Source organism: Euprymna scolopes, chromosome 1 (assembly GCF_053919585.1).
Source record: "Euprymna scolopes isolate OS-2025 chromosome 1, ASM5391958v1, whole genome shotgun sequence".
Taxonomy (NCBI): domain Eukaryota; kingdom Metazoa; phylum Mollusca; class Cephalopoda; order Sepiida; family Sepiolidae; genus Euprymna; species Euprymna scolopes.
In genome coordinates, this window is record NC_136482.1 from 182,167,040 (window position 1) to 182,191,783 (window position 24,744).

The 24,744-nt window shown below is 31.7% G+C and overlaps 1 protein-coding gene across 11 annotated transcripts in view; it reads left to right on the forward strand.

Moving 5' to 3' along the window:
- LOC145277896 (voltage-dependent calcium channel subunit alpha-2/delta-2-like) overlaps positions 1-19,217 on the forward strand; it is a 445,906-nt gene extending 426,689 nt beyond the window's left edge. For all 11 annotated transcript variants that reach the window (XM_080129937.1, XM_080129974.1, XM_080129993.1 and 8 more), the window contains 5 exons: positions 1,887-1,915; positions 9,242-9,362; positions 12,438-12,544; positions 14,610-14,683; positions 18,279-19,217. In XM_080129937.1, coding sequence (XP_079986063.1) covers positions 1,887-1,915; positions 9,242-9,362; positions 12,438-12,544; positions 14,610-14,683; positions 18,279-18,386 — 439 coding nt within the window. In that variant the 3' untranslated portion in view covers positions 18,387-19,217. The remainder of the gene's footprint in view (positions 1-1,886; positions 1,916-9,241; positions 9,363-12,437; positions 12,545-14,609; positions 14,684-18,278) is intronic.
- Positions 19,218-24,744: the final 5,527 nt, after the last annotated feature.

Below are 24,744 nucleotides of genomic sequence, written 5' to 3' on the forward strand. Positions count from 1 at the left end.
AGAATAATCTCGTGACTACAAAAAAAGATATTATATTATCACTAGGGCTATGACAACAGCATATTCTTTTCATTATTTTGACTCTCGGGTGTGTATCCGTTGATATCTTATATGCTTTTATATAGAGTGATATGGTTCTCGATTGATTAAATGTGTCGGATATATACTCGAGAATCAAAACAATAAGAAGATTCTCTTGTCATAGCCCTAATTATAACTACTACCAAAAAGAGGAGGAGATAATGCATGCGAGGCTGGTCTCATGCAAATAAAACGGACACTACATTACACTACACTACCTGTCAACCACCCTCCCAAAAAAGGTGATGGTATTATGTTAATAATGAAAATAATCCAAAGAGATAAAATATATCGTAATTCACATGTAATTATTGAACAAAAAAATCTATTACTGCTACGTACTTACCGAATATATTACAGTAATATTAATAAAGGCAATACGAAAGTAACAGGAAAGATACTGCAGAGAAACGCAGGTGGAACAGGAAGAACATTGCTTTAAAGCCCCCGGCACCTACTACCACCCCACGTTCCCCACTGCAACAAAACTTTCCAAGCACAAATTGGGCCTATCGGCTATCTTCACATGTATATGTACATTTTATATGTTCTGTTGTAGTTTTTCTTTTAACTTATTCTTTTTAACACTGTATGATGTACTTTCTTTTCGTCATGAGTATGATTCATACACCAAAAATCATGTAAATTGATCGACTTGTTTTATTTTAATAAGAAGAATATCAAACTTTTATGCCTAAATTACAAATGACGATCTCACAATACCATCTCGAAAATATTTCTGCAGAAACAAGAGATAACTTAAAATTGAGATTTTAGAAAGCTATTCTTAACATGGGTAGCAGGGCATTAAAAAAAAACTCAGATTCGTTTTAAAATGGTTTTCTTTATAAAGATAAAACTACTTGATCAATTTGTGATTTTTTTGGTCTACGATATTTTCTTTCAGTCATAAGTACATCATGCAGATTTTTTTAGGGTTTTTTTTTTTTTCATAGGGTAGGGGGATTCTGGGCGAACACCATGATTGTGGTACTGGTAGTGACAAGCAGTGTTCCTTGGAGCAAATCTCTCTGTATTTCCAACACTCTCCATCTCTTTTGATAACCGTTGCAAATCTATTTATCATTTCTTGTTGATAATGACCAATGGTTTTCTTTGCAATTTGAGTGTCAAAAAGCCTCTCCAAAATTCTAGTACTCCCCACACTCTTCCAGTGTAGGTTTTGATGGTGCATTTTCTTACTCTTTCTATCCTTCTTGACTCTTTATTATTTGTACTCACTAGGAGTTCTCACACAGGCCATCATAAGAGATTAGTCACTGACAACAATTAGCCTACCCAGATTTTCAGTACTCTCCACCTTTGTTAATAACCTTTGAATCGTCACACTAGTCACTTAACATTGACTTTTTTCTCACTGGCAATGACTATTCATCTTTACTGGAATTTGGGTGGCAATAAACCTTCCCAAGGTCCCAGTATTCTTTGCACTCTTTCAAGGGAAGTCTGCTTAGTGCTCTCCTTCCTTGATTCTCTATCCTTCTTGATCCTTCACAACTATTTGGTGTGGCATCAGTCGATGGCAACTCCAGCATTTAAGGTGGGGGTATTATTATTATTATTATTATTATTATTATTATTATTATTATTATTATTATTATTATTATTTATAAATAATCTACAATAAAATGCATATGAAATTCAAACAAATGTTTTTATTTTTGCATTTGTAAACACAATTTGAATAATTTGCATTTATTTAAAACATTTAATCCAAATTATTAAATAATTAATGAGAATTGTTGTTTGTTTCCAATTTTGATGTTTTCTTTATTTTATTTCAGTTGGTTATTTGCAAAACCCACAGATTTTGGTAAGTAACTGAAATTATTTTCACTCCATTTTTTTATTCACTAAAAACTGTACATAATATGCTATACACAATGTTCATTGTAAATTTCCTCAAAGAAAATGCTAGTATTAGATTTTTAATTGCATGCATCTTCATTGTCGTATTTGCAGTATATAATGAGACCAACATCATATCAAAATGTACTTGGTACATTTTGATATGATGGTTAAATGATTCTTTACTGAAAACTAAAATGAGTCAGTTTCCAGTCACTTCTTTTCACATATAATCGGAAAAACAATGTATTGAAATATATATTGATATTTTTTTTTATCATTTTGTTCAAGCTGGGGATGGGGCATCCTACCGGATGCTAGGCTCATACGTTCCAACTGAGAGATCTTTTTAAGATTCCAATTGTCCCTTTAAGTGCAATTATTTGCATCTTCTCTTGCACTTGGTTCACTGAGTATATTTACCAGGTAATTTTTTTTTAATTCCCTTTTAGGAGTCCAGTTGGTCCTATATATATACTGGAATGATAAAGATCTTCCTAGGATTCCAGTTTCTTTTCCTGTCGTACAAAAGACTTTAGTATTTAACCAGCATACAATTACAAATTACTTAGGACATCTACCCAGTCATGACTGTTGGAATGAGAGCATGCTACCCTTGTGGGTTAAATAAAGGATTCTATTCGAAATTCTGTGCAAATTCCCAAATTCAATAAAAAGATTATCCAATCCTACAGGATACACCTAAAGAAGGTTGGGAGTTACATTGACCAAAACGTTGTGCGAATAATCCGGACGAGAACAGTAGTCCAAAGAATCCAAATAATATGGAAGATGAAACTAGTAGGCCGAATAACACAAATTCCAATAAACTATCTCTCTCAAAATTCATTAAAATTTTAAGTTATTAAGAGTACTGTTAGGATCAGTCGAAGATAGAGTTATTGTGTACAACACTCAATTGAACAAAAAAATCTATTACTGCTACTCACTTACCAAATATATTACAGTAATATTAATAAAGGCAATATGAAAGTAACAGGAAAAACGAGTGATCGCCCTTGGATTTGAAAAATCGTGGGTCGGCCATAAACCAATGTCTACCCCTACATCTTTTTCTACCTCCGGAGTTGCTAAAGAAGCTGTGGCCATCATGTACTCATACAGATACTCCCGTTTCTTGCCAAGATGTAGTATATGACATTTGTTTGGGTGAAAAATTAACTGCATTGTTGTGACCACTGTAGTAGATTGACAATATTTTGCTGGAATGGCAAAAAATAGAGAACATTTTTTTTTTTTTTTAAAAGATTTTCAATCAAATAATTTTACAATTTCAGTATTTATTTTTTCTAAAAGATTATCATCATTCTATAACAATGGCCTTTATTGATTAGGGGTGTTGATAATTTTTCATAGCTATTGGGAAAAGATCTAGACGTAAGTAGCATCGCACATGCGTAGACTGTTTGCTAACAAATCCATAGAAATCCATTTCATTTAAGAATTGCACATGTGTAATATAATAGACTAGTAATACCTACACGACATTGCCTGGGATTTTTTACTTTCATTCTTGTTTCGCTTTTTTATTAACAATATCATTTTTTTTTTAATTGGATTTTAACTATATCAGTTTTTTTAATTGGATTTTAACTATATCAGTTTTTTTAATTGGATTTTAACTGTATCAGTTTTTTAATTGGATTTTAGCTATATCAGTTTTTTTAATTGAATTTTAACTATAGCAGTTTTTTTATTGGATTTTAACTATATTAGTTTTTTTTATTGGATTTTAACTATATCGGTTTTTTTTTTATTGGATTTTAACTATATCAGTTTTTTAATTGGATTTTAACTATATCATTTTTCAATTGGATTTTAACTATATCATTTTTTTTATTGGATTTTAACTCAAATATATTTTTAATTGGATTTTAATTATATCATTTTTTTATTTGGATTTTAACTATATTATTTTTTTATTTGGATTTTAACTATATTATTTTTTTAATTGGATTTTAACTATGTCATTTTTTATTTGGATTTTAATTATATCATATTTTTTTAATTGGATTTTAAAAGTTAAATTTGGTTGTCATTGTATCTTGGGGTCATCAAATTAATTGAACAAAATCAGTTTCTGGTACAGAATTCCTCAAATATTAAAAACCAAAAAATAAAGAAAAATCTGCATGATGACGAAATGAAAATATCATATTCCAAAAATCACATAAATTGATCAAGTAGTTTTATTTCTAAAAAAAAAAATTAAAGTTTATAAGTAGCCAAAAAGTAGTTATTAATTTTATTTATTGCGGATAATTATTCTCATCTTTTCTTAGTTGTTTCACGACGTTTCGGCCAACTATTTCTCTGGCCTTCATCAGGTGGTAACCGCGATGGAATGGGAACTCTGAATCTCCTGACTGCATTCACTGCAATTACTGCCTTCCATAGTTGCTGTCGTCTCACCCGTTTTGGCTAAGTAAGCATCTGGCTGGCTTTGGGTAGGATTGAAACCGCTATCTTCAGACAATCATCACCTGAAACCGTAGAGATTCAACGTCTCTATCAACTGCGCCATGGGCCTCGAAGGGCGATCAAGGTTGAATTTTTGGTCTGATAAATTCATGTTTATTATCTGATCTTCCATGGTTGTGTCCGTTCCAGGTGATGATTGTCTGAAGATAGCGGTTTCAATCCTACCCAAACCCGGCCAGAGGCTTACTTGGCCAACAAACGTGGTGAGACGACAACAACTATGGAATGCAGTAATTTCAGTGGATGAAGTCAGGAGATTCAGAGTTCCTATCTGTCATGGTTACCACCTGACGAAAGCCAGAGGAATAGTTGTCCGAAACATCGTGAAACAACTAAAAAGATGAAGATAATAGTCTGCAATAAATGAAATTAATAAATAATGCTCATCTCAATGAATTCCAATTAAATAATATAAGCAGTTGTATTGTCCGCCATTATTACTTCTTCCAAAACTCTAAATAATTTTGTTACGGTAATGTTTTAATCTTTATTTATCTCTCTCCACATGTATTCAATTTCTGCGTTCCTTTTCATATTTTCTTCATTAAATGACTAATAAAATCTTTCTTGAAATGATGAAACTTTTTATTACGTACATTGCATTATCCAAGCGCTTTTCTTTCACCAATCCCATCTAACGCTCCTTCTTTTAGATGCATCTAAGCAGGGAAACTCGACGTTGTCCGGTGTTGAATGATGATCAACGAACATTTCACACTCCCATATTTTTATTGTCATCAAAATCGATGAAATTGCCCATTCTTCAATCAAATCGATTGATTGCCTGCTCTAGCTGGGGACCCATCGCAGTGCACCGAGAGAAAGCTTCACATGCCTCTCCGCAGTAACTTAGTCCACAATACATTGTGGTCTACATTGCACTGTAGAGAACCTACTGTTGATTTTATAAAATTATTTTCATATCTTATAGCTTGAATTAAAGTTTAAAATGCAAAAGTCAAGTATTATACTTCAGTTCTGCTCTAAACAGAAACATTAACTTCAAACAGGCCTCTGTCATATCAAAGAACCTGCTGCTGATTTTATATGTCTGGCCTTTCTGCTTGTGCAGTGATAATGGCTTGAATTAGTTTAAAATGAAAAAGTCAAGTATGATGGTTTAATTATGCTTTAAGCAGAAATACTCGTTTCGAATGTGCCCTTGTCATATCAAAAAATCTACCGTTTATTTTATATGCTGGGCCTTTCTGCTTGTGTGGTAATAAAACTTCTCAAATGCACTTGTGATGTTAGGCTGTATATATATTAGTCAAAATCACATGTTCCTTCTTTTGTAGGATTTTTTGGATTATCGATTATCGATACTTATCAAAGACATTTGGAAACAAAACCTATATAAGGACACTGCCAGATAAATAAAGTACATTTGTGCGAAATTTCATAAAAATCGGACCAGCCATTTTGGAGTCGATAGGGAACACACACAAAGTTTTTTTTTATATAATAGAAGAAGATATTTCCTTCACAGTTGGACGTGTCAATCAGTTAATAATGCTTAAGAATGAGAATCTATAATATTGTATGTTTTAGCATCATTATCATTTTAGCTACAAATACAATATGCATGTCAGAAAGGTGAAAACAGTTGAGAAACTGTGGAATGACAAAAACATTTTATTTATTTACAATTTAAATAAGTATTAGAAAAGAATAAACTTTAAGAAGGGACATTCGTTTCCATTACAACAAGAAAATGTGAGTTATTCATTTTTTTTTTTTTCTTAATGTAACAAGAAAGCGTTTGAATAGCAAAAACTAATCTTTTCCCTGACTGGAATTCTTTTTAAATATTGGATGTAAAAAGTTAGATTTGATTCATAAAATTCATAACAGCTAATGAGGGTAAAGTCTTATTTTCATTCTCGACCGCCAAACAAAATCGCAAACTTAGCAGCAAGATTTGGTCTAGGATCCTTTTTTTTCTTCCCAAGGAAAATAATTCTGTGTGGGAATTAATTCTCAAGAGAGATAATTCTGGCCTCAACAATGGTATCAAAAATGCTGATCAACATTTGTTTCTTTAAACGTTTTTTCTATATGTTTTAATCACACAAAATTAAAGTTAAAATATTCACTAGTATTGAGATTGAGTTATGTTTAAAAATAAGGTCCTTTTAATTGTTTTAATTCATCATAATTTGCAATATAATCACTTAGTTACTAATGTCTTACTAAGTTTTTTGGCTATAATTCTCATCTCTATGTTGCTTAAACCCCCTCACTCTTATTGTATACTCTATTATTCTTCCTTCTCTCTCTCTCTCTCTCTCTCTCTCTCTCTCTCTCTCTCTCTCTCTCTCTCTCAACACTTGAAGAAAGTGAAAAAAAAATAACTGGAATATTGTATTTTAAAATAGTGTATTTTAAAATATTAATATTTAACCCATAGTTGGATAAAAAGAGAGATGTAAGGAGAAGGATTTATAACGAGCAGAAAGAGACTAATTTTGGATTTTTACTTACCTTTTTAAAAATTTAACTGGCTTTGCAAGCTCATTTATTTTTCCATACCATCCTAGGTAATTCTTGACATCATTCTGGCAACCTAGAAATTGTCTTGTCTTTTGTCAGACCCTTTTTTGTCAGAATCAAGTATGGTTTGATTTCATTTGAGGAGGCTGTTCTCCCAAGCATTATCTCCTTCATTTATTATTGCTGGTCAGACAGTTCTAGGAGGTAGTTTGCAAGGAGTCCAATCCTTTTGCTGGACAGGTATGATTTGGTGCTAGGGAACCATTCTATAAAGCATTACACATATACAGAAATGGAATGTATATCCTGATAGACTATGTAATTAACGAGACCGAGTTAGAATTCTACTGCTCAATTATGCACTAATATCATTGGAAAAGTATAAATGAAAGGTAATTAGAAAAAGGCACATTGAAAGCATGTAAAAAAAAAAAATTAAAAAAAAAAAGACAATTTTGCAGAATTTCTTACTCTGGTATGATCCTTCCAGTCGTTGCATTTGTTACTTCAATTGATTCCTGTCCTTTTGCCCAATTCACAGACAAGTCAGTCAAATCATTTTGTTGGAATGACGGGATGAACGCTTCATTCAGGTTAGGGTGGTTGATATGGTATGGTGGGGGTAATTCAGAATTCAGTTCCTCATACAAACGACAACACATGGCGCGAGACAGGTGACCATGATCAAAGGTTTGGCCTTAAAAAAAAAAATGAAAATAAAGAGTCCTTTTTAATTGTGATGTCAGTTTATGGAGGAGGAGGAGGAGGAGGACCATATTATTTGACTTCCTTTGAGTCTGCGAGTTTTTGCCACCAAGATTTTATCAAATCTTGAACGTTTAATTCATTAAGGTCATTCTACTCAACTTGCATGTTTAACAATGACATTGATATTTCTAAATTGAATATGACACACTGAAAAATGGACAGCGCTTCTTATTTTAGTTAGACGTTAGACACAAGTTTAAGTGTTGGCTTGATGAAAGTGTTTCTGTGGAATAAACTGGATTCGAACCTGTGCATATCTATATTATCTTTCTTTTAGTGTGCCTATTCTACTTTTTTTTTGGGGGGGGGACTACTGGGCTGATCTTGCTGTGTCAGAAGAAGGTCAATCCTAATTGATTTCTCTCAAACATAATATGCAAATGTCTTTGTGAATAAGTATGTGAACGAGCTGCATAAGAATGATAGCCTCAGTTAAAAACTTACTTTATAGTTTTTTCAGATCAGCTGCAGCCTTTTGCATCTTTTCTCAATGATTATTTTGTTTGTGTTAGAAGAAATCTGGGCTCTCGGATTGGTTGGAAAGCGTGTTACAGAGGGGTGAAAAGCAGTGTAAAAGGTGCAAACCGACTGTATAACTAACAATAGCAAAGGCAAAAAGATAACGGCAATAGCCAGGAAGAATGACAGACACTGATATTCGTTTATAGACAATGGATATGGTGTTTTATTTACTGAGAAAATGAAAGCGGTAAATTTGTTGGTAATGGTAAAGTTCTTGATGAGCCGTTCCATATAAGTTATCAAATTTAACAAATTTTCATTACTAATGATTATTATATTGTCCAATTTCTACTGTACACTCTTTAACCCTTATCCTTGAGTTGCCTCTTTGGCCTTGATAATGAGTTGATACCTATGAAAAAAAAAAAAAAGTCCAATGTGAACAAGTTCTAATTGAATCGTCCCCCTAAGTAATCCAAGTTTCAAAATTCCCACTGTTTACTATGCTAAAATCACAATGACTAATGTATACCTATTAACCCTTATCCTTGAGTGGCCTCTGGGCCTTGATAAGTGGTGACACCCTTGTAAAAAAAAAAAAAAAAAAAAAGATCATATAATAAGGATCAGTCCAAGTGAATCAGGATCAGTCACTAGAAACTCAAACATTCAGCTACCTGTTCCAGTGCCCACTGACGTTCTGTTACTAGTTTCCAGTGACTGATCCCATTTCACTCGGACTGATCCTGAATATACAATCCTCATTACCTACAAATTTACTACTTTCGTTTTCTCTGTAAATAAAACACGATATCTATTGTCTTTAAACGAATATCAGCATTTGTCATTTGTCTTTCCATTATCTTTTTGCCTTTGTGTCTATCTTGTTAGTTGCATGGTTGATTGGCACCTTCACACCACCTTTCCACCTCCTGCAAATAAACGTTTGATTAAAATATTTAAATCTTTCTTGGGTCAATTTTTGCATGAGAAATTATCACTTAATGTGTATTAGATTGTTTCCTTTTATTTAATTGTTTCAAATATTTTCTTTTCTTTATTACAGCATATGCCGAAGAAGAGGGTGAAATAGAAAATTGTATAATGAAAAAGACACAGTACTATTGGCCCAATACAGATAATTACCATGTTGTGCAGGGAAATGTTCATTGCGAGAACTGTTCTCGGTAAGACATATTATTTCACTTACTTTTTTTTCGTTCTTTTCCTCTCATTGTTGTATTTCAAATCCTTTATTTTTTTTTCATTTCTTTTCACCTCATACTGCCACTTCGACATAAGAGGTTACTAGTTAGTATCATGAAGATTGTGAGGAGTTCAGTAACAAGATGTTTGTGCACATTACATTGGATGAATTAGGTAATAAAGACCCTGACACACTTCACTACAAAGAAAGAAAAAAGGGCACCTTTTCCTCAACACCGGTTTGACCTTCACCTTCACACACACACATTGGTCCTGTAAACAAATATCGTGACAAGAAAGCTTTACTAAACCAACCTTATATATATATATATATATATATATATATATAAGGTTGGTGCAAAAATAACGTTATTTTTATATATATACAGTGATAATCATATTTATTGGCACGGTAAAATAAAAGTTAAATTTTGTCTAATAAATTCTAAAAAAGGGATTAAATTAAAGAAAATAACAAAGTATATTATGTATTTTTAACTGGCCTTTCCGATGCAGCAATCAGATTTTAGAAAAAATAAATAACAAAGGAACAACAAACATAATTGCAAAAAACCTTTGTTCAAAATTATTGGCACGATTTATTTAATAATCAATTGTATAGCCTTTGGCCTTGATTACCTTCCTCAGTCGCTTTTCATAGTTTACAACCAAGTTGTTGCACTCTTCAGTAGTAATTTTAGCCCACTCTTCCTGACAATAATCCTCCAATTGAATAAGATTCTTAGGCTTCCTTTGCATTACCCTCAATTTTAATGTTCTCCATAAATTTTCAATTGGATTAAGGTCTGGGCTTTGTGATGGCCACTCCAAAACATTAATATGATTGTCCTCAAACCATTTCTTAGTCAGTTTAGCCGAATGCTTTGGGTCATTATCTTGCATGAACCACCAACGACGACCAAGTGAGAGCTCTTTAGCAGAGTCTTTCAGGTTTTCATCCAATATTTTAACATAATCTTCCTTTTTTATGCTACCTGTGACCTTAACAAGTCGCCCTGGTCCAGAGGCAGCAAAGGATCCCCAAAACATCAAACTGCCTCCACCGTGCTTCACTGTGGGTATGGTGTTCTTAGGCAGGAAAGCTTCGCCAGATTTTCTGTAAATATAAGACACTTTATTATGGCCAAATAACTCTATTTTCGTTTCGTCAGTCCATAGAACACGTTTCCAGAATGCAACATCTTTATCAATATGACGTTTTGCAAAGGCTAGCCTTGCTTTCAGGTGCATAGGCTTCAATAAGGGAGTCTTTCTCGGACGACATGCTTTTAAACCAGCTCTCTTCAAAACTCTACCAACTGTATGTCGAGATACATTCACTCCAGAGGTGCTCTGTTCATCAACAATCTCCCCAACAGAGATCCTTGGGTTTTGTTTTACTTGTCGAACAATTTTCCGTTCATCTCTTGGGGAAAGAATCCTTTTTCTCCCTCTACCCTCTAAACTCATAACGTGGCCTTGCGATTTGAACTTGTTTATTATGGCTCTAACAGTGGATTTGGGAAGGTTTAGCTTCTTTGAAATCTTATCATAGCCCTCCCCATTGGTATGGCATGCTACAACAAGCTTCCTGACGTCTTCGCTGTGTTCCTTAGTTTTAACCATGGCGATTGAAAATTATAATTTAGTCACTTATAATAGTTTAAATAAATCGCTATCTAAAAATTATCTGAAAAAAATTATTCACTGAATTAGCGTTAAACAAGCATAATATGGCTATAAAAAAGTTCAGAAAGCACGTAAACCGGAAATTGATTGATATTATACTGATACTAAAAGAAAAACAAAGCCGTGCCAATAATTTTGAACAAGGGTTTTTTGCAATTATGTTTGTTGTTCCTTTGTTATTTATTTTTTCTAAAATCCGATTGCTGCATCGGAAAGGCCAGTTAAAAATACATAATATACTTTGTTATTTTCTTTAATTTAATCCCTTTTTTAGAATTTATTAGACAAAATTTAACTTTTATTTTACCGTGCCAATAAATATGATCATCACTGTATATATATATATATATATATATATATATATATATATATATATATATATATAATTGAACGTCAAAAAACATTTTTTCACCTACCTAATATTAAATAATAATAAAAACGAGTTCTTCCCTGACTGTCCTGATATGCAGAAGTTTAAATAATGAAGCGTAAACCAACATCTTGTTTGTTTTCTCTAAGCATGGTCCCAAATAGTAGCCCCTTACATCCAAGTGGTGATTTATGCCTCGTTTGGAGTGAATGTGAGTAAAAAAAAAAAAAAAGGGTCTTTAAACATTAAGGGACTTCAACAGTGAAAGTGTGCGATTTTACTGCTTGTCACATAAGTCAGAGGTACATACATCGGGGGGAGGGGGTACAAGTGCTATGAATTCGTTAGGGCACATTCCATTAAAGTACTTGTAAAACAGACACAGATGCGACATTGTGATGATGTGAAAGAGGTTAGAACTTTGTTCCTATTAGATTTGAGACTCAGTTTTGGGACCCTGTTTAAGAGGTAGAGACTAATCGTAAATACACCAGCCCAGATGTGGCAATAATATTCCATGAATAGGCAAATGGTGGCCTTGTACAAGTATAGGATACTTGCAAATAATTTTCTAGCACAGTAGAGGGAGCCCACAGAATCATTGCTTTCCAGATGTGGCAATAATATTCCATGAATAGGTAAATGGTGGCCTTGTACAAGTATAGGATACTTGCAAATAATTTTCTAGCATAGTGAAGCTTGACAACATCCTAAGTGAAAGTGATTTTGTGGAACTGGATTTAAATTTGAACCATCTAGGCAGTCAGTCTGCGTTGTTAACCACTTCATCACCGTCACCTCCCATTATTTATAATCTGGCATAATCACATTGACACAAAAGACATAAAAGTAATGCAGAATTGTTCTGGGAATTTTTTTTCCACATCCTGAGACAAGAATTCTTCTAGTTTTACTAAACTTGGGAGAAATTTGTATTATTGTATTTAGTTTTCAAGTGTTTAATTGAATCCTGCAAATATTTTTTTTATACCTTCAGTGAATTCCGGTCTGTTCGTCTGATATATAGTAACCTAATACTGGTTGTTGCTGAACCTGAATGTATTGCCTGCTCATATCCGAAAATCATTCAAGAACCTGTAGAAGGTAAATACACATTTTTTGCTTTAAAAGTTTTCTTTATTAATGTCTTTAAAACTTTTCTTTATTAATGTCTTTAAAATTTTCTTTATTAATGTCTTTAAAATTTTCATTATTAATGTCTTTAAAACTTTGCTTTATTAATGTCTTTAAAACTTTGCTTTATTAATGTCTTTAAAACTTTGCTTTATTAATGTCTTTAAAAATTTTCATTATTAATGTCTTTAAAATTTTCATTATTAATGTCTTCAAAATTTCCATTCAATATTCATATTAATTGGTTTTGATGGACTACTGTTCTATTGTAATACGGCACAATCATGTTGACATGCCGGTTCTCGACAGATTACCGAAGTTAAGCAACATTGAGCCTGGCCAGTACCAGATGGGTGACCATTTGGGAAGGCGAGGCGCTGTATGTACTGTGAGGTAAATACCAGCTTGAGAAACTGGCACGATCTTTCCTTCTCTCAAGGGTAGATGGGACTTTAAGCCGTTGTAGGCACCCCATCTAGTGATGGCGTCACGATAAAAAATACCCTTGATAGCTCTGACGAAGCATCAAGTCTTCAGCTACCGATAAGATTTGAATTACACTACAAATTCATGTAGTGAGTTCAATCTTGGCACCAGCCGCACTGGATGGATAGATTGTTTTCATCTTGAGTGTCATTTTCACAACGTTTCGGCTGATGTAACCTCCGACCTTCTTCAGGTGTACCTTATCAAATTCTGGAATGTTTGTCAAACTTGCACAGAATTTCGAACGGAATCCTATATTTACTTCACGAGGGTAGCATGCTCGTGTTCCATCAGCCATGACTAAATAGAGGTACTAAGTAATTCATACTTGTATTTTTTGGTCGTCCGCACTGAGGATTGAACCTTCAAACTTCAGGATAATATCACTTTACAATTGAATTTTTCCAAGTATTCTAAACATTGCACCAATCCTCATTTAAGGAATTCAGAAACACAATATTTTCGTTCCACTTTTATAGTGGTCAGTTATGACTGCATGAACATCTTGTAAAAGAAAGCTTCTTTGCCTCAGATAAATTCTATCTTCATTCAAAGTACGTACAGCCTTCTTTTGTATTTTAGTTATTATTCCAACAAAATTCAATTTTAAATGTCAATCTGGTGCTAACAGATCAGGTTGTCTGAAGATACTGGCTTCTTGACTTAAATGCACCAAACATTGATGTTATTGTTTTGCCTTTTCCTTTTTACTCTAATATTTCACAAGTCTCAACTTGGATCCTTAATATTCGTGTCTGGTGCTTCTATATTATAATAATGAAAAAAAAAATTAAATTTCAAGTGAAACAAATGGTATCTACATAATTGTCATGTCACAAATAGTAACATATCCAAAGATTACGAAAAACGATAAAGTAGAAAAATAATTATTCATGAAAAACTGCTCTAATAAAGGTTACTAACAGTTTGATATGGTTACATGCTGGGTTGGACATATTGAGTCACGTGATGCTAGCAAAAGGGGAAGTAACTCAATTGAAAGTGTGTAGCAGACAGAATTTATTCAGAAAAAAATAAACATAACATATAGACATATGTGAATTTTTTTACATAACTTTTTTTAATTGTTTGAATTTTTAATATTTTTATAAAAGAAATAACTGATTAAATTTGTGAGAAATTGAAAACTTAATTACCTCCCCTGTTAACTCTCCAAATTGATAGATTTTGAAACCAAATCGCTAGATTTTACAAACAGTTTTTCATGAATAATTATTTTTCTGCCTTATCGCTTTCTGTAATTTTTGGATATATTACTATTTGTGACATGACAATTATGTAGGTACCATTTGTTTTACTTGAAATTCAATATTTTTTCATTATTATATAATAGAAGCACCAAACCTTTTTATAATAAAAGTAAAATATTTATTTTCAGTTTTCTTTTACATATTTTTCTTCAAATTTTGGTTAATAACGTTTTTAGTAAAAGTTTTGCAATTAAATTAACTTTGTTAAGTTATAATAGCAACACACATTTTATAATTACCATACACAAATTCTATGTTTTTGCTTTTTTTTCCTCCAGTGGAGCCCAATTTTTGTAATACTCAACCAAGATATCGAAAATCTCCAGGTGAATGCTATAAATATGATTCAAGGGTAAGTGTGTCTTTTTTCTCATCCTTTTTTTTGTATCATCAATTAATGATTTTTGGAATATGATATTTTTGTTTTGCCATGGGTACGTCGTACATCATGCATATTTTTCTTTTATTTTTGTTTGTTTTTTTATACAGAGAGAATTCTGGACAAGTACCAAAATTTAATCTCCTTCTCATTTTCCAAAAAAAAAAAAAAAAAAAATTGAACTAACCTGCTCGGTGTTGCCTAAGTGGATAGATAGTGACAGGTGTAAAGCTTAGAGAACAAAAATTTTAAATACTAGCAAGGAGACTCAACATTGCCTGGGATTAAAGGATAACGTTATTGAAATCGGTAAAATCGCCCATTCAATTAAATTGATTAATTACCTTCTCTAGTTGAGGACCCATCGTGGTGCAATGGGAGGAAGCTTAGTTCACAACATATTGTAGTCTAGATTGCACTGTAGAGAACCTTTTGTTGATTTTCTAAAATTATTTTTTATATATAATCGCTTAGTTTAAAATGAAAAAGTCAATTATTATGGTTTAGTTGTGCTCCAAACAGAAACATTCATTTTGAAAATGCCCTGTCATATCAAAAAACCTACTGTTGATTTTATATGCCTGGCCTTACTGCTTGTGCAGTGATAATGGCTTGAATTAAAGTTTACAATAAAAAAGTCAAGTATCATGGTGCAATTGTGCTTTATCTACTGTTGATTTTATATGTCAGGTCTTTCTACTTGTGTGGTAATAAAAATTCTCAAATGCACTTATGATGTTAGGCTGTGTAAAGTGTTAACTTTTGTCAAAATTGCCTGTTCCTTCTTTCATCAAATTTATTTGATTATTGAAACTTGTCAAAGACATTACAATACAAAACCTATCTAAGAACACTGCCAGGCATATTAAGTACATTTGTGTGAAATTTTTTAAAAATCAGCCTAGCCATTTATGAGTCCATAGGGAACTTTCTCACACACACACACACACACACACACACACACACACACACACACACACACACACACACTTCGATTATCGATACTTATAAAAGACATTTGGATACAAAATGTATTCAAAACACTGCCAAGCACATAAAGTACCTTCGAGTGAAATTTCATAAAAATCGACCCAGCTGTTTTTCAAGTTCATAGGGAACAAACTTACGCACAAACACAAACATGGAAGGTTTCTTTTCTATAATAGTAAATACGTAGAGATAGAGATATTAAAGCTCACAGTGTATATCGAAATTTATGAAAACAAAATGAAACTGCAAAGTAAAAAGTATTTGTCTAATGTGAATTTTTTTTTTTTTTTTTTTTCATTATATAAACAACATGGATTTAAAAAATTTCTTTGATTTATTTGCTTGGCAGATTCAAATATCTGTTAGGTCTGAAGTCAGGAAATCCAGCCAACTTTTCTTTATATGTTAGATATCAACACAATTGTAACATTTTCAATAATGAGTAATCAATAGTGTTTTTTTTTTTTTTACAACAGAGTTACCACATATCAAGGGCCGAAAGCGACTCGAGGATAAGGGTTAATGAATGTAAGGGGGTAGTGTAGTAATCGTTAATGATGTAGATTGGCTAGAATTTGGATTATTTAAGGCTAAACAAGAACTTGTTTATATTGGACTTGAAGGCTGTAATCAGCCGGGAAGCAGGCCAGTAGAACAGTGTTCCACCAGCAGCCAGTTCTAGGAAAGAAGCTTTGTTCAGGAAATCTGTGTTTAGATTTAGGCACAGATAGAGAGTGGGGGAAATCGTTGATGGTTGTTGTAGCTAGTCGAGTATTTTTTTGTGAAAGTTTGACAAACGTGCTTTCCACTTCTCATTATCGCCATTTTGTCTAGTGGCTGTCAGTTGTCTCGTCTGTTTAACTAAGATAAATAAATTTTCACGCAAGAAAAACACAAGGAGACGTTTGCTGAGAGTTTTTTGGTTATATGGTTTAATTTGGAAAGAATGTAATTAAGAGAGGGAGAGACTAATGTTATAGTTAGTTATTAAAAGTAATGTCTCATATTTTTTATTCTGACCGAATGGATTAGAGGAGATTGCAAATTGTATTGTTACGCTGATTAAACTTACGCACCTGAAAGTTTCCTAACTCTGTTGCAGATATTGACGGTGTGAGACTCTAAGAAAGCAACCACTGTCATGGAGGTGCATCAGAAGCAGAGATATGTCATTGAATTCCTGTCAAAAGTGCATTGAGAATGGTGATGATTATATAGAAAAATAATTTCTAGGGCATAAAGGTTGCTCGTTTTAATGGTACCACTTACATCTTCATAACTCAACTTTTTTAGTTAAAAAAAAAATAGGAGGTGTTACTTTTGGAACAACCTTCACACTTCTTCAAATTAACTTTCTAACTTAACAAAATGGGTGATGCAGATGGAAAGACCTCCAAGTAACATTTGCCTTAAATTATTCTTCATTATTGACCGTGTCCTGTTCGCGTGGCTTCCTGAGAGAGACTGATCTGAAAAACTTTAATTTACTCCTCATCAAAAACATGACCTCATTTGTCATATCTTCATATTGTTTGACTGTTTTGTCTACGGCATTTGACCTTTTGCCCCTGCCTTATCACCCATCTTTCATTCATCCCTGGGAATGATTATGTTTTACAGATCTGGTTTATCATAATGCACTAAGTGTGACGCTTGTCAAAATTCACACTAGCTAACTTAATCACCACTAATGTAGGGTTCTTTATGTGTAATAGTAGCATTAAACTTACATTTTCATGCGTCATTGTTATGTTCACACAAAAAATGTATATTTCTTTAGACTAGAGGGGGAGGGGTCTCGAGGGGGGTAGCACTAATTCTTAGAACTTTTTATATACTCCCTAGATTATAATATCTCCAATTTATGAAACAAGGCCATCTCTTTTATTTCAGCAACTTTTATGTTACAAAATTCGCGCTGTGATTTCATTTCTCTACTATAGCGTGATGTTTGACCTAGAAAAGCACCCGTTAACATTCGTTTAACCACTTGCTTTTTTAAACGTTTAATTTCAACCATTATCACTTCTCTGCCCTCTTAGCGTCGTAAGTTATCAGGCTTTCTTTTCCGACTTCACCTCAAGGCTTCGGGCTTGAGCCTACCTCCCTACCAAAAATTTTTTTTTGTTTTACACCTCCAAACATCCAGGCGACGAAAAGAGGCAAACATTTTTTAGAGCTCTTTAAATAATTCTAACGTATTTGAGAGTTGTTTTTGCCTGCTGAGCAAAGGTTTACATATTGTTACATTTAAGGCCTCCAGAATATTAAGTTGATGTTGAGAGCGAGTGTGTGTAAGATGCAGAAGCAACTATCTGAGTATGCTTCAGTGCACAGTTGTCATGCAGATGCTGTCCAATTGCTGAATTGTGAATCGATGAGTGTCTGGATGTGCTCTTTAAATACCCGAATGTATTCCTTAAATACCCGGATGCACTTGTCAATGTTTTTTTTTGCAATTTAAGCGTAATCATAAGTTCGCTAATATGTAATACGATGATAGCTTTTTAAAAGATATGAAATTAAAATAATACTATTGTAATCTTTTGGTTTGTTTCTTTTTTTTCTATTTTTGCAGGAAGATGATGGAAAATGTAGCAGTATCTCCCATTTGCCTTCCTACATAGTTCTTCTAGGATCACATCTTCTGCTTGCAGTGTGCATTCTACACCTGACTCATAGCTGATAACAGCTATTGCCTAATGCAGCGGATTAGCTTTTATAATCGTATGCTTCACCAGCAACAACAACAACAATTTCTTTTGTTTGTCTCCTCCTCCTTCTCCTTATCCAGATATAAAGACAATGAGAATAACAAGTTGACCTTTTAGATGGCTGTATAATGTTGAGAATCAAACGATTGGTCGGTTTCATCGTTTTTTTTTTTTTTTTTTTTTTTTTTTTTTTTACCTGTCGACTGTGACAATGAAATGGATAATTACAAACAGCACAAATAGTTGTTTTAATCCAAAAAACAGCAACAAAAAAAAACAGCTTTTATTTATTTATTTATTTTTTGTTTTATTTGTTTTTTGTTGTTTAAAAAAAATTTAAAGAAAGTTAATCATATTTATCTTGATTTCCATTTGCCTATTTGACCCCCACCCGCGCCTCAGCTTCCTCAGTGTAAATTTGAGTATAAAAGACGAACGCCCCCTCCCCTGTATCTCCCACATCCAACATCCATATGTTTTCAATTTGTTTATTTTTTAAATTATTTAAATTATTTTGGGATTGATTTTGCACTATAATTATTTCTTCTGTTTGTTTTTGGTGCAAATTTTTTTTCCCCCCTCCCTCAAAATCCCTAATTACAGTATAACATATTCTGAAATATATATTTAATATTCTTTGATTTCAAAACATACAAAAAACAAAACAAAAAAAAACAAAAACAATTTGGTTGATTTCAACAACCATTTTTTTTTTCAATTGAATGAAACAGATTCAATAAAATGCAAAAGTCAGTTGCTAATGATGACCAGCCTTCAATAAGTGTAAAAAAAAAAGAAAGAAAAATTGTATTTTTGAGGGTTTTTTTTTTTTAAGATTTTTTAAGACCTTCAATGAATTGTTAATGAAAAAAAAAAAAAATGAAAAAAAAATGAAAAAAAAAAAAAAAATCAACAAAAAATCCCAATGTTTACTGATGAAGTATTTTGTATGCCTTTCTTTTCCCATGTGAAGGAAAAAAATTCTTTGTAAATGTCGACTGAAGGATTTCGTTCACATCGTACCTCTTTTCCATTTCGATTCATCCACTTCAATTAAACAATGAGGATTTTTTTTTCTTCTTCTTCAAGTTAGCATTTTTTAAAGAAATATTGGGTGAATTATGTGTGTCCATCAGGGGTGGATTGGCTCAGAAAACAGTTAAAATTGGTCCATTAATGTAGGCTATGATTCTGGCAAGAGCAGTGACCTTCTGTATTGTGTGTATGAGAGGTGAGGTAAGCGTCTAAGAAATTTTTTAACATTTGAGCAATTATAGAGAAAGTTTGAGCTGATGATAAACTTGATACAAATGTTTCATTCAAGGTGATATCTATAAAAAGCCTAACATCCAAACAATATCTATGACTAGGGTAGGGTACCATCTATCTTACAACTAAATTATAAAGAGCATTAATAAGAAGAGACTTGTGAGTAATTGATATCCATTAATTACCAACTATACCTATTATAAGGAAATACCTTACTATTATAATTATTAATCTATTTTCATAAATGCAAACATATAAAAAAAAAGATAGTCAATCTCGTCTATCATAAAATAATAAATTATTTTATTCACATGAAATTAGGAATATCTTTTTATGTTATATTAATCGGTTAAAGCATAAAAAATATAAATGTAGGATCCATGACTATGGTTAAGCATATAGGAACCTAAATAATTACTAAAAAAACAATTACTCGAAACATTTTTATGAAGAAACATGTTATTAATATTTAGTAATTAGTTAATTAAAATAATTAATGAAACATTGTAATTTCGGGTTTTCGTTTAGTCTGTTATAAGTATTGCCCTGACTTCTCCATTCTATTTGCTGGTGATTTGACTGTAAAAATAGCTTGGTTCCATTAAAAAAAAAAAATGATGAGTTTCCAGACAGCTACATCTAATGCAGAGTGCTCTACGTTACTCAGCGACTCATTTAATAATATCAAAACTACAGTTGAGAGACCAATTAGGTTATCAAACTAGATATCGAGTTTTCACCAGGATTTTACACAATTTTTGCCAATCCACCCCTGCATGTGTGCGTTTATGCATTTGTTAGTAGAAAATCTTTAAAAAAACAAAAAAAAAAAATTTAAATGAGTGTGCAAGTAACTAAAAAGGCGCAACAGTTTTTTTTTCTGAATGTGAAACCGATTAATAAATTGCCTCTAATTTCACTCACCAACCCCAATCCCAACCCCCACATGTACACATGCTTTTTCATTTTCCTTTTCTGTTAGTTTGCATGCATTTTTTTTATTTTTCCACTCTTTTTTTTTTTTTTAAATCCTGAAATCATTGTAAATTCTGTTATTGTGAATGTTTTATTGCACTACGAGCCTTTCCTTCCCCCCACCCCCCTTTCCTTAAAAAAAAAATCATAGCACCAAACTGAAAGTGCGTGGAGAAAAGTGTCTAGGAACTTCTTCTAGTAACCGTCCATCCCATAATAATAATCATAAAAAGCCGTTGGACTGGCTCATACAAGGCATTGCAGATCAAAGTCCAACTTGAACTACTTCTCTAAAAGTTGATCAAACTTCATTCAATCAATTGAAAATTATTTTACAAGAAATTCACTCAAATATGAATAACTGATGTTTTTATTAGAAGAAAAATTATGTTGAGAAAATTACATTTTTTTTTCTTCTTGTTTCTTAAGTGATGTTTACAGATTATTATGTGTTTCTGTACAATCACTACACCATGAATAAAGCGTCTTATAATTATTTTAAATAGTCCAATTTTGGGGATGTGGTTACTTCAATAGTCATGAAATATTAAAAGAATCTCGAGACATTTTGATGTCAGTTTTTTTTTGTTTTTTTTTTTTTGAAAGTTACTTAATTCCTAATGGGGTTATGAGTTCCAGCTATTTTACTATTAACCTGTGACAAGAACAAAAATTGGAAGTTATTTTGACTTTTGATGCTGCTGTGGTCTAATCCAAAGGTAAACAATATGGTTGAAACCCGTAATGTCATCATGTATTAAATTACATTTTTGTTTTGTATTATTTGGATTCTTCAGACTACCGTTCTCATCTTGAGTGTCAATTTTCATAACGTTTCGGTTGATGCAATCTCCGATCATTTTCAGGTGTATCTTGTTTAACTTGGGAATCTTTCTGTCGAACATGGGAATCTGCACAGATTCTGTTTGAAATTCTGTGTAGATTTCTGAATTCGGCAGAAAGATTCCTGAGTTCGACAAGATACACCTGAAGAAGGTCAGAGGTTGCATTGACCAAAACTTTGCGAAAATGACAAGATGAGAACAGTAGTCTGAATAATCCAAATAATATGAATAACCAATCCTAATCTCAAAAATTCATAAATGTAATATTTTTTTTTTTTTACTTGTTATCACAATGCGCCAAGATTATTGAAGCAGCCATGACAAAAATTGGAGTGTCTTAAAATTAATAAACCCCCCTTTTTTTCTCTCATAGTGATTCTAAAGAATTACTAATTGTTATAATAAAATTTAAGAATCGTTTTTCCACGTTTTAAAAATTTAACTGTTGCTAAATACTAACAAAAAATCAAATCCTGTTTTCTTCTTTGCATATTTTTTTTACACAATCTTCATAAGTAAATCGTATATAATACAGTATTATAATATTCAGAAAAATGAAAAAATAATAAATTCTTGCCTTTTTTTGTCTCTTTTATATATATATATATTTTTTTTTTTCAATTAAGTATGAGTTCAATGATGCAGCAGGGACACAGTCAAATTTTTTTTTTTTTTCTTGAATAAACCTTGATACTTGATTTTTGCTTTTAAACTTTAATTTTAGCCATCAATTACATTTTTTTTTTTTTTTAATTTTTACTTAGGGGTCACTGTTTATCAAGACCCAGAAACGACTCTAAGATAAGGGTTAACGAATATCAGGTAGACAGTGAGACAACACTGTGAGTAATAGTGGAACTTGGGTAGAGTTTAATTATAAATAGTTAATTATATTTAATTATATTTAATTACATTTTAATTATATTTAATTATATTTAATTATAAATAGTTGACAGTTATTGGAGCTAGATGAGTATTTGTTGCAAAAGTTTTATAGAGGAGGAGGGCATAGATTAAAGCTCGGTCGAGCATCTATCATAAAAGTAATAAGGTAGCAGAGACAGACTTGCAACATCTCTTCTGTGAGAAAGAGGAAGTAAGGAGGTGAAAAGATCATCACCCGCTAGATTGGAACCTACGTTTTGTACCCTGTCAAGGCAGGAAATGGTACTCTTTTAGGAGCACGCATCCTCCCCAGATGTGACAACAGTACTCCATCTTGAGATGTAGGTTTCAAAATCACTTTCAAATTTTGTGTATAGCAACAAAATAAACCGCTGTCAGATATTTTTTAATTTCTTAATAATGAGAAAAAAATGTCCACTAACTATTTACTCCATGAGCGTTTGGATTTCTAAAGCAATTTTGAAGTCTTTCAACTGGAGAACATAAACTAATTTCTGTTTATGGTTGAAAATCAAGTATCGAGATTTTTTTTTTTTTTTTGATCATAACTAAAAAACAGCAGTATTTTTCAACTGTGTCGTCACCATCGTATCATTGAAACAACATATTTGATGTTAATTATTGTTATTGTGTAGGGAAAAATAATGCAGATTATAAATGATTAATTAAGTTTTTGTTTGTTTTTACCTATGTCTCACTTTACTGCTTTCTACGTTATATGTTTTTATCAATTTCCCTACAGCATTTTTTAATATTACTTTGACCCCCGTGTGAATTTATTTATTTCATTTATTGACCCTGTGGCTTTCAATTCAGTCCGAGATTTCTAAGCTCTAACATAATTTTAATATGCTACAAGTCACATTTTTACATTTTCAAGATAATTTATCAAAACTTTCCAAAGATTACCAGTTATATATTTATTTCTTAGAGGATGTCAGAGAAGCATTATATATATATATATATATATATATATATATATATATATATATATAATTTTATCTCACTAAATATAGAGCTGTCATAGTTTTTGCTAGTTGATACTATATCTTTGCAGTTAACTTAAAGAGTTTTTAATTAATTTGAATGTGTGTGTGGCTATATATATATATATATATATATATATATATATATATATATATATGTATATATATATATATATATATATATGTATATATATATAAATCTTAATATTAAAAATTTATTCAAATTTTCAAAAAAAAACTTATAAACCTATAAGGAAGTTATACAAAATTTTAATTATTTGACAAGGAGTACAAATAAAACAAGAAAAACCTTATTCCATGGAGTTTCGAAGAATGCAATTCTTCTCATCAAAGGGAAGAGGTTTGCAAAATATACAATAAATTTTGCAGGTTAATTCATCACAGAAAACAAATAATATTAAGTTTATCATATTTGCATAAAAAAAAGCCATTTAACAGTTTTAGACAGTTTATAGGGATTTAGGTAGATTGAGAAAGCAAGAAACGGAAAAAGATATGGGGAGAAAAGGGATATGATAAAAATCCTATGGGAAAGATGGTAAAAACCAGAACAGGAAAAAAGCTCTCTTTGTTGGATTTACATCTAGTTTGGATTATTATATAAATATTTATATAATATTTATATTTAGTTTTGAGTTTACATTTTTATTTCTGTAAACTAAATATCACCCTTTCTGTTATATATATATATATATATATATATATATATATATATATATATATATATATATATATATATATGAACAAATGATTAATAAAACATGTTAAAAGACATCTTGAAAAAGAGTTAAAAACATTTAATTTTAAAAAAGGAAACACAAGATAAGTGGATAGTCCTTAATCCGCGGAGTTTCGAAGAAATACTCTCCTTCTCATCAGAGGGCAGGAATTAGCAAAATGCAGAATCGGATTTTGCATATAAAAGTATTTAATGAAACTACAAGTAAGTCACAGATCTTACTTGGTTAAAAAAAAGGGTGAAGTAAGGGGAATAGGAGGTAAAAGAAAAATGATAAAAAGATTTCACATGAATGGACAGTCCGGTGAAGGGTAAAATCCAAAAATGGTAAAATCCAAAACGGTCGAATTTAAAATTTCAATCCAATGGGTAAATTCCAAATGGTCTAAAATAATCCAAAAGGCAGAGTTCCTTGGAAAAAAGCGCAAATGGAATGAATTCCAAATCATTAAAAGAAAAGTACTGGAGAGAATATTTAAAAACACGTCTGTCAAGGCTGGATGAATTGAAAAAATTTTTATTATATATATATATATATATATATATATATATATATATATATATATGTTTTAAATTAATTAAACTCTTT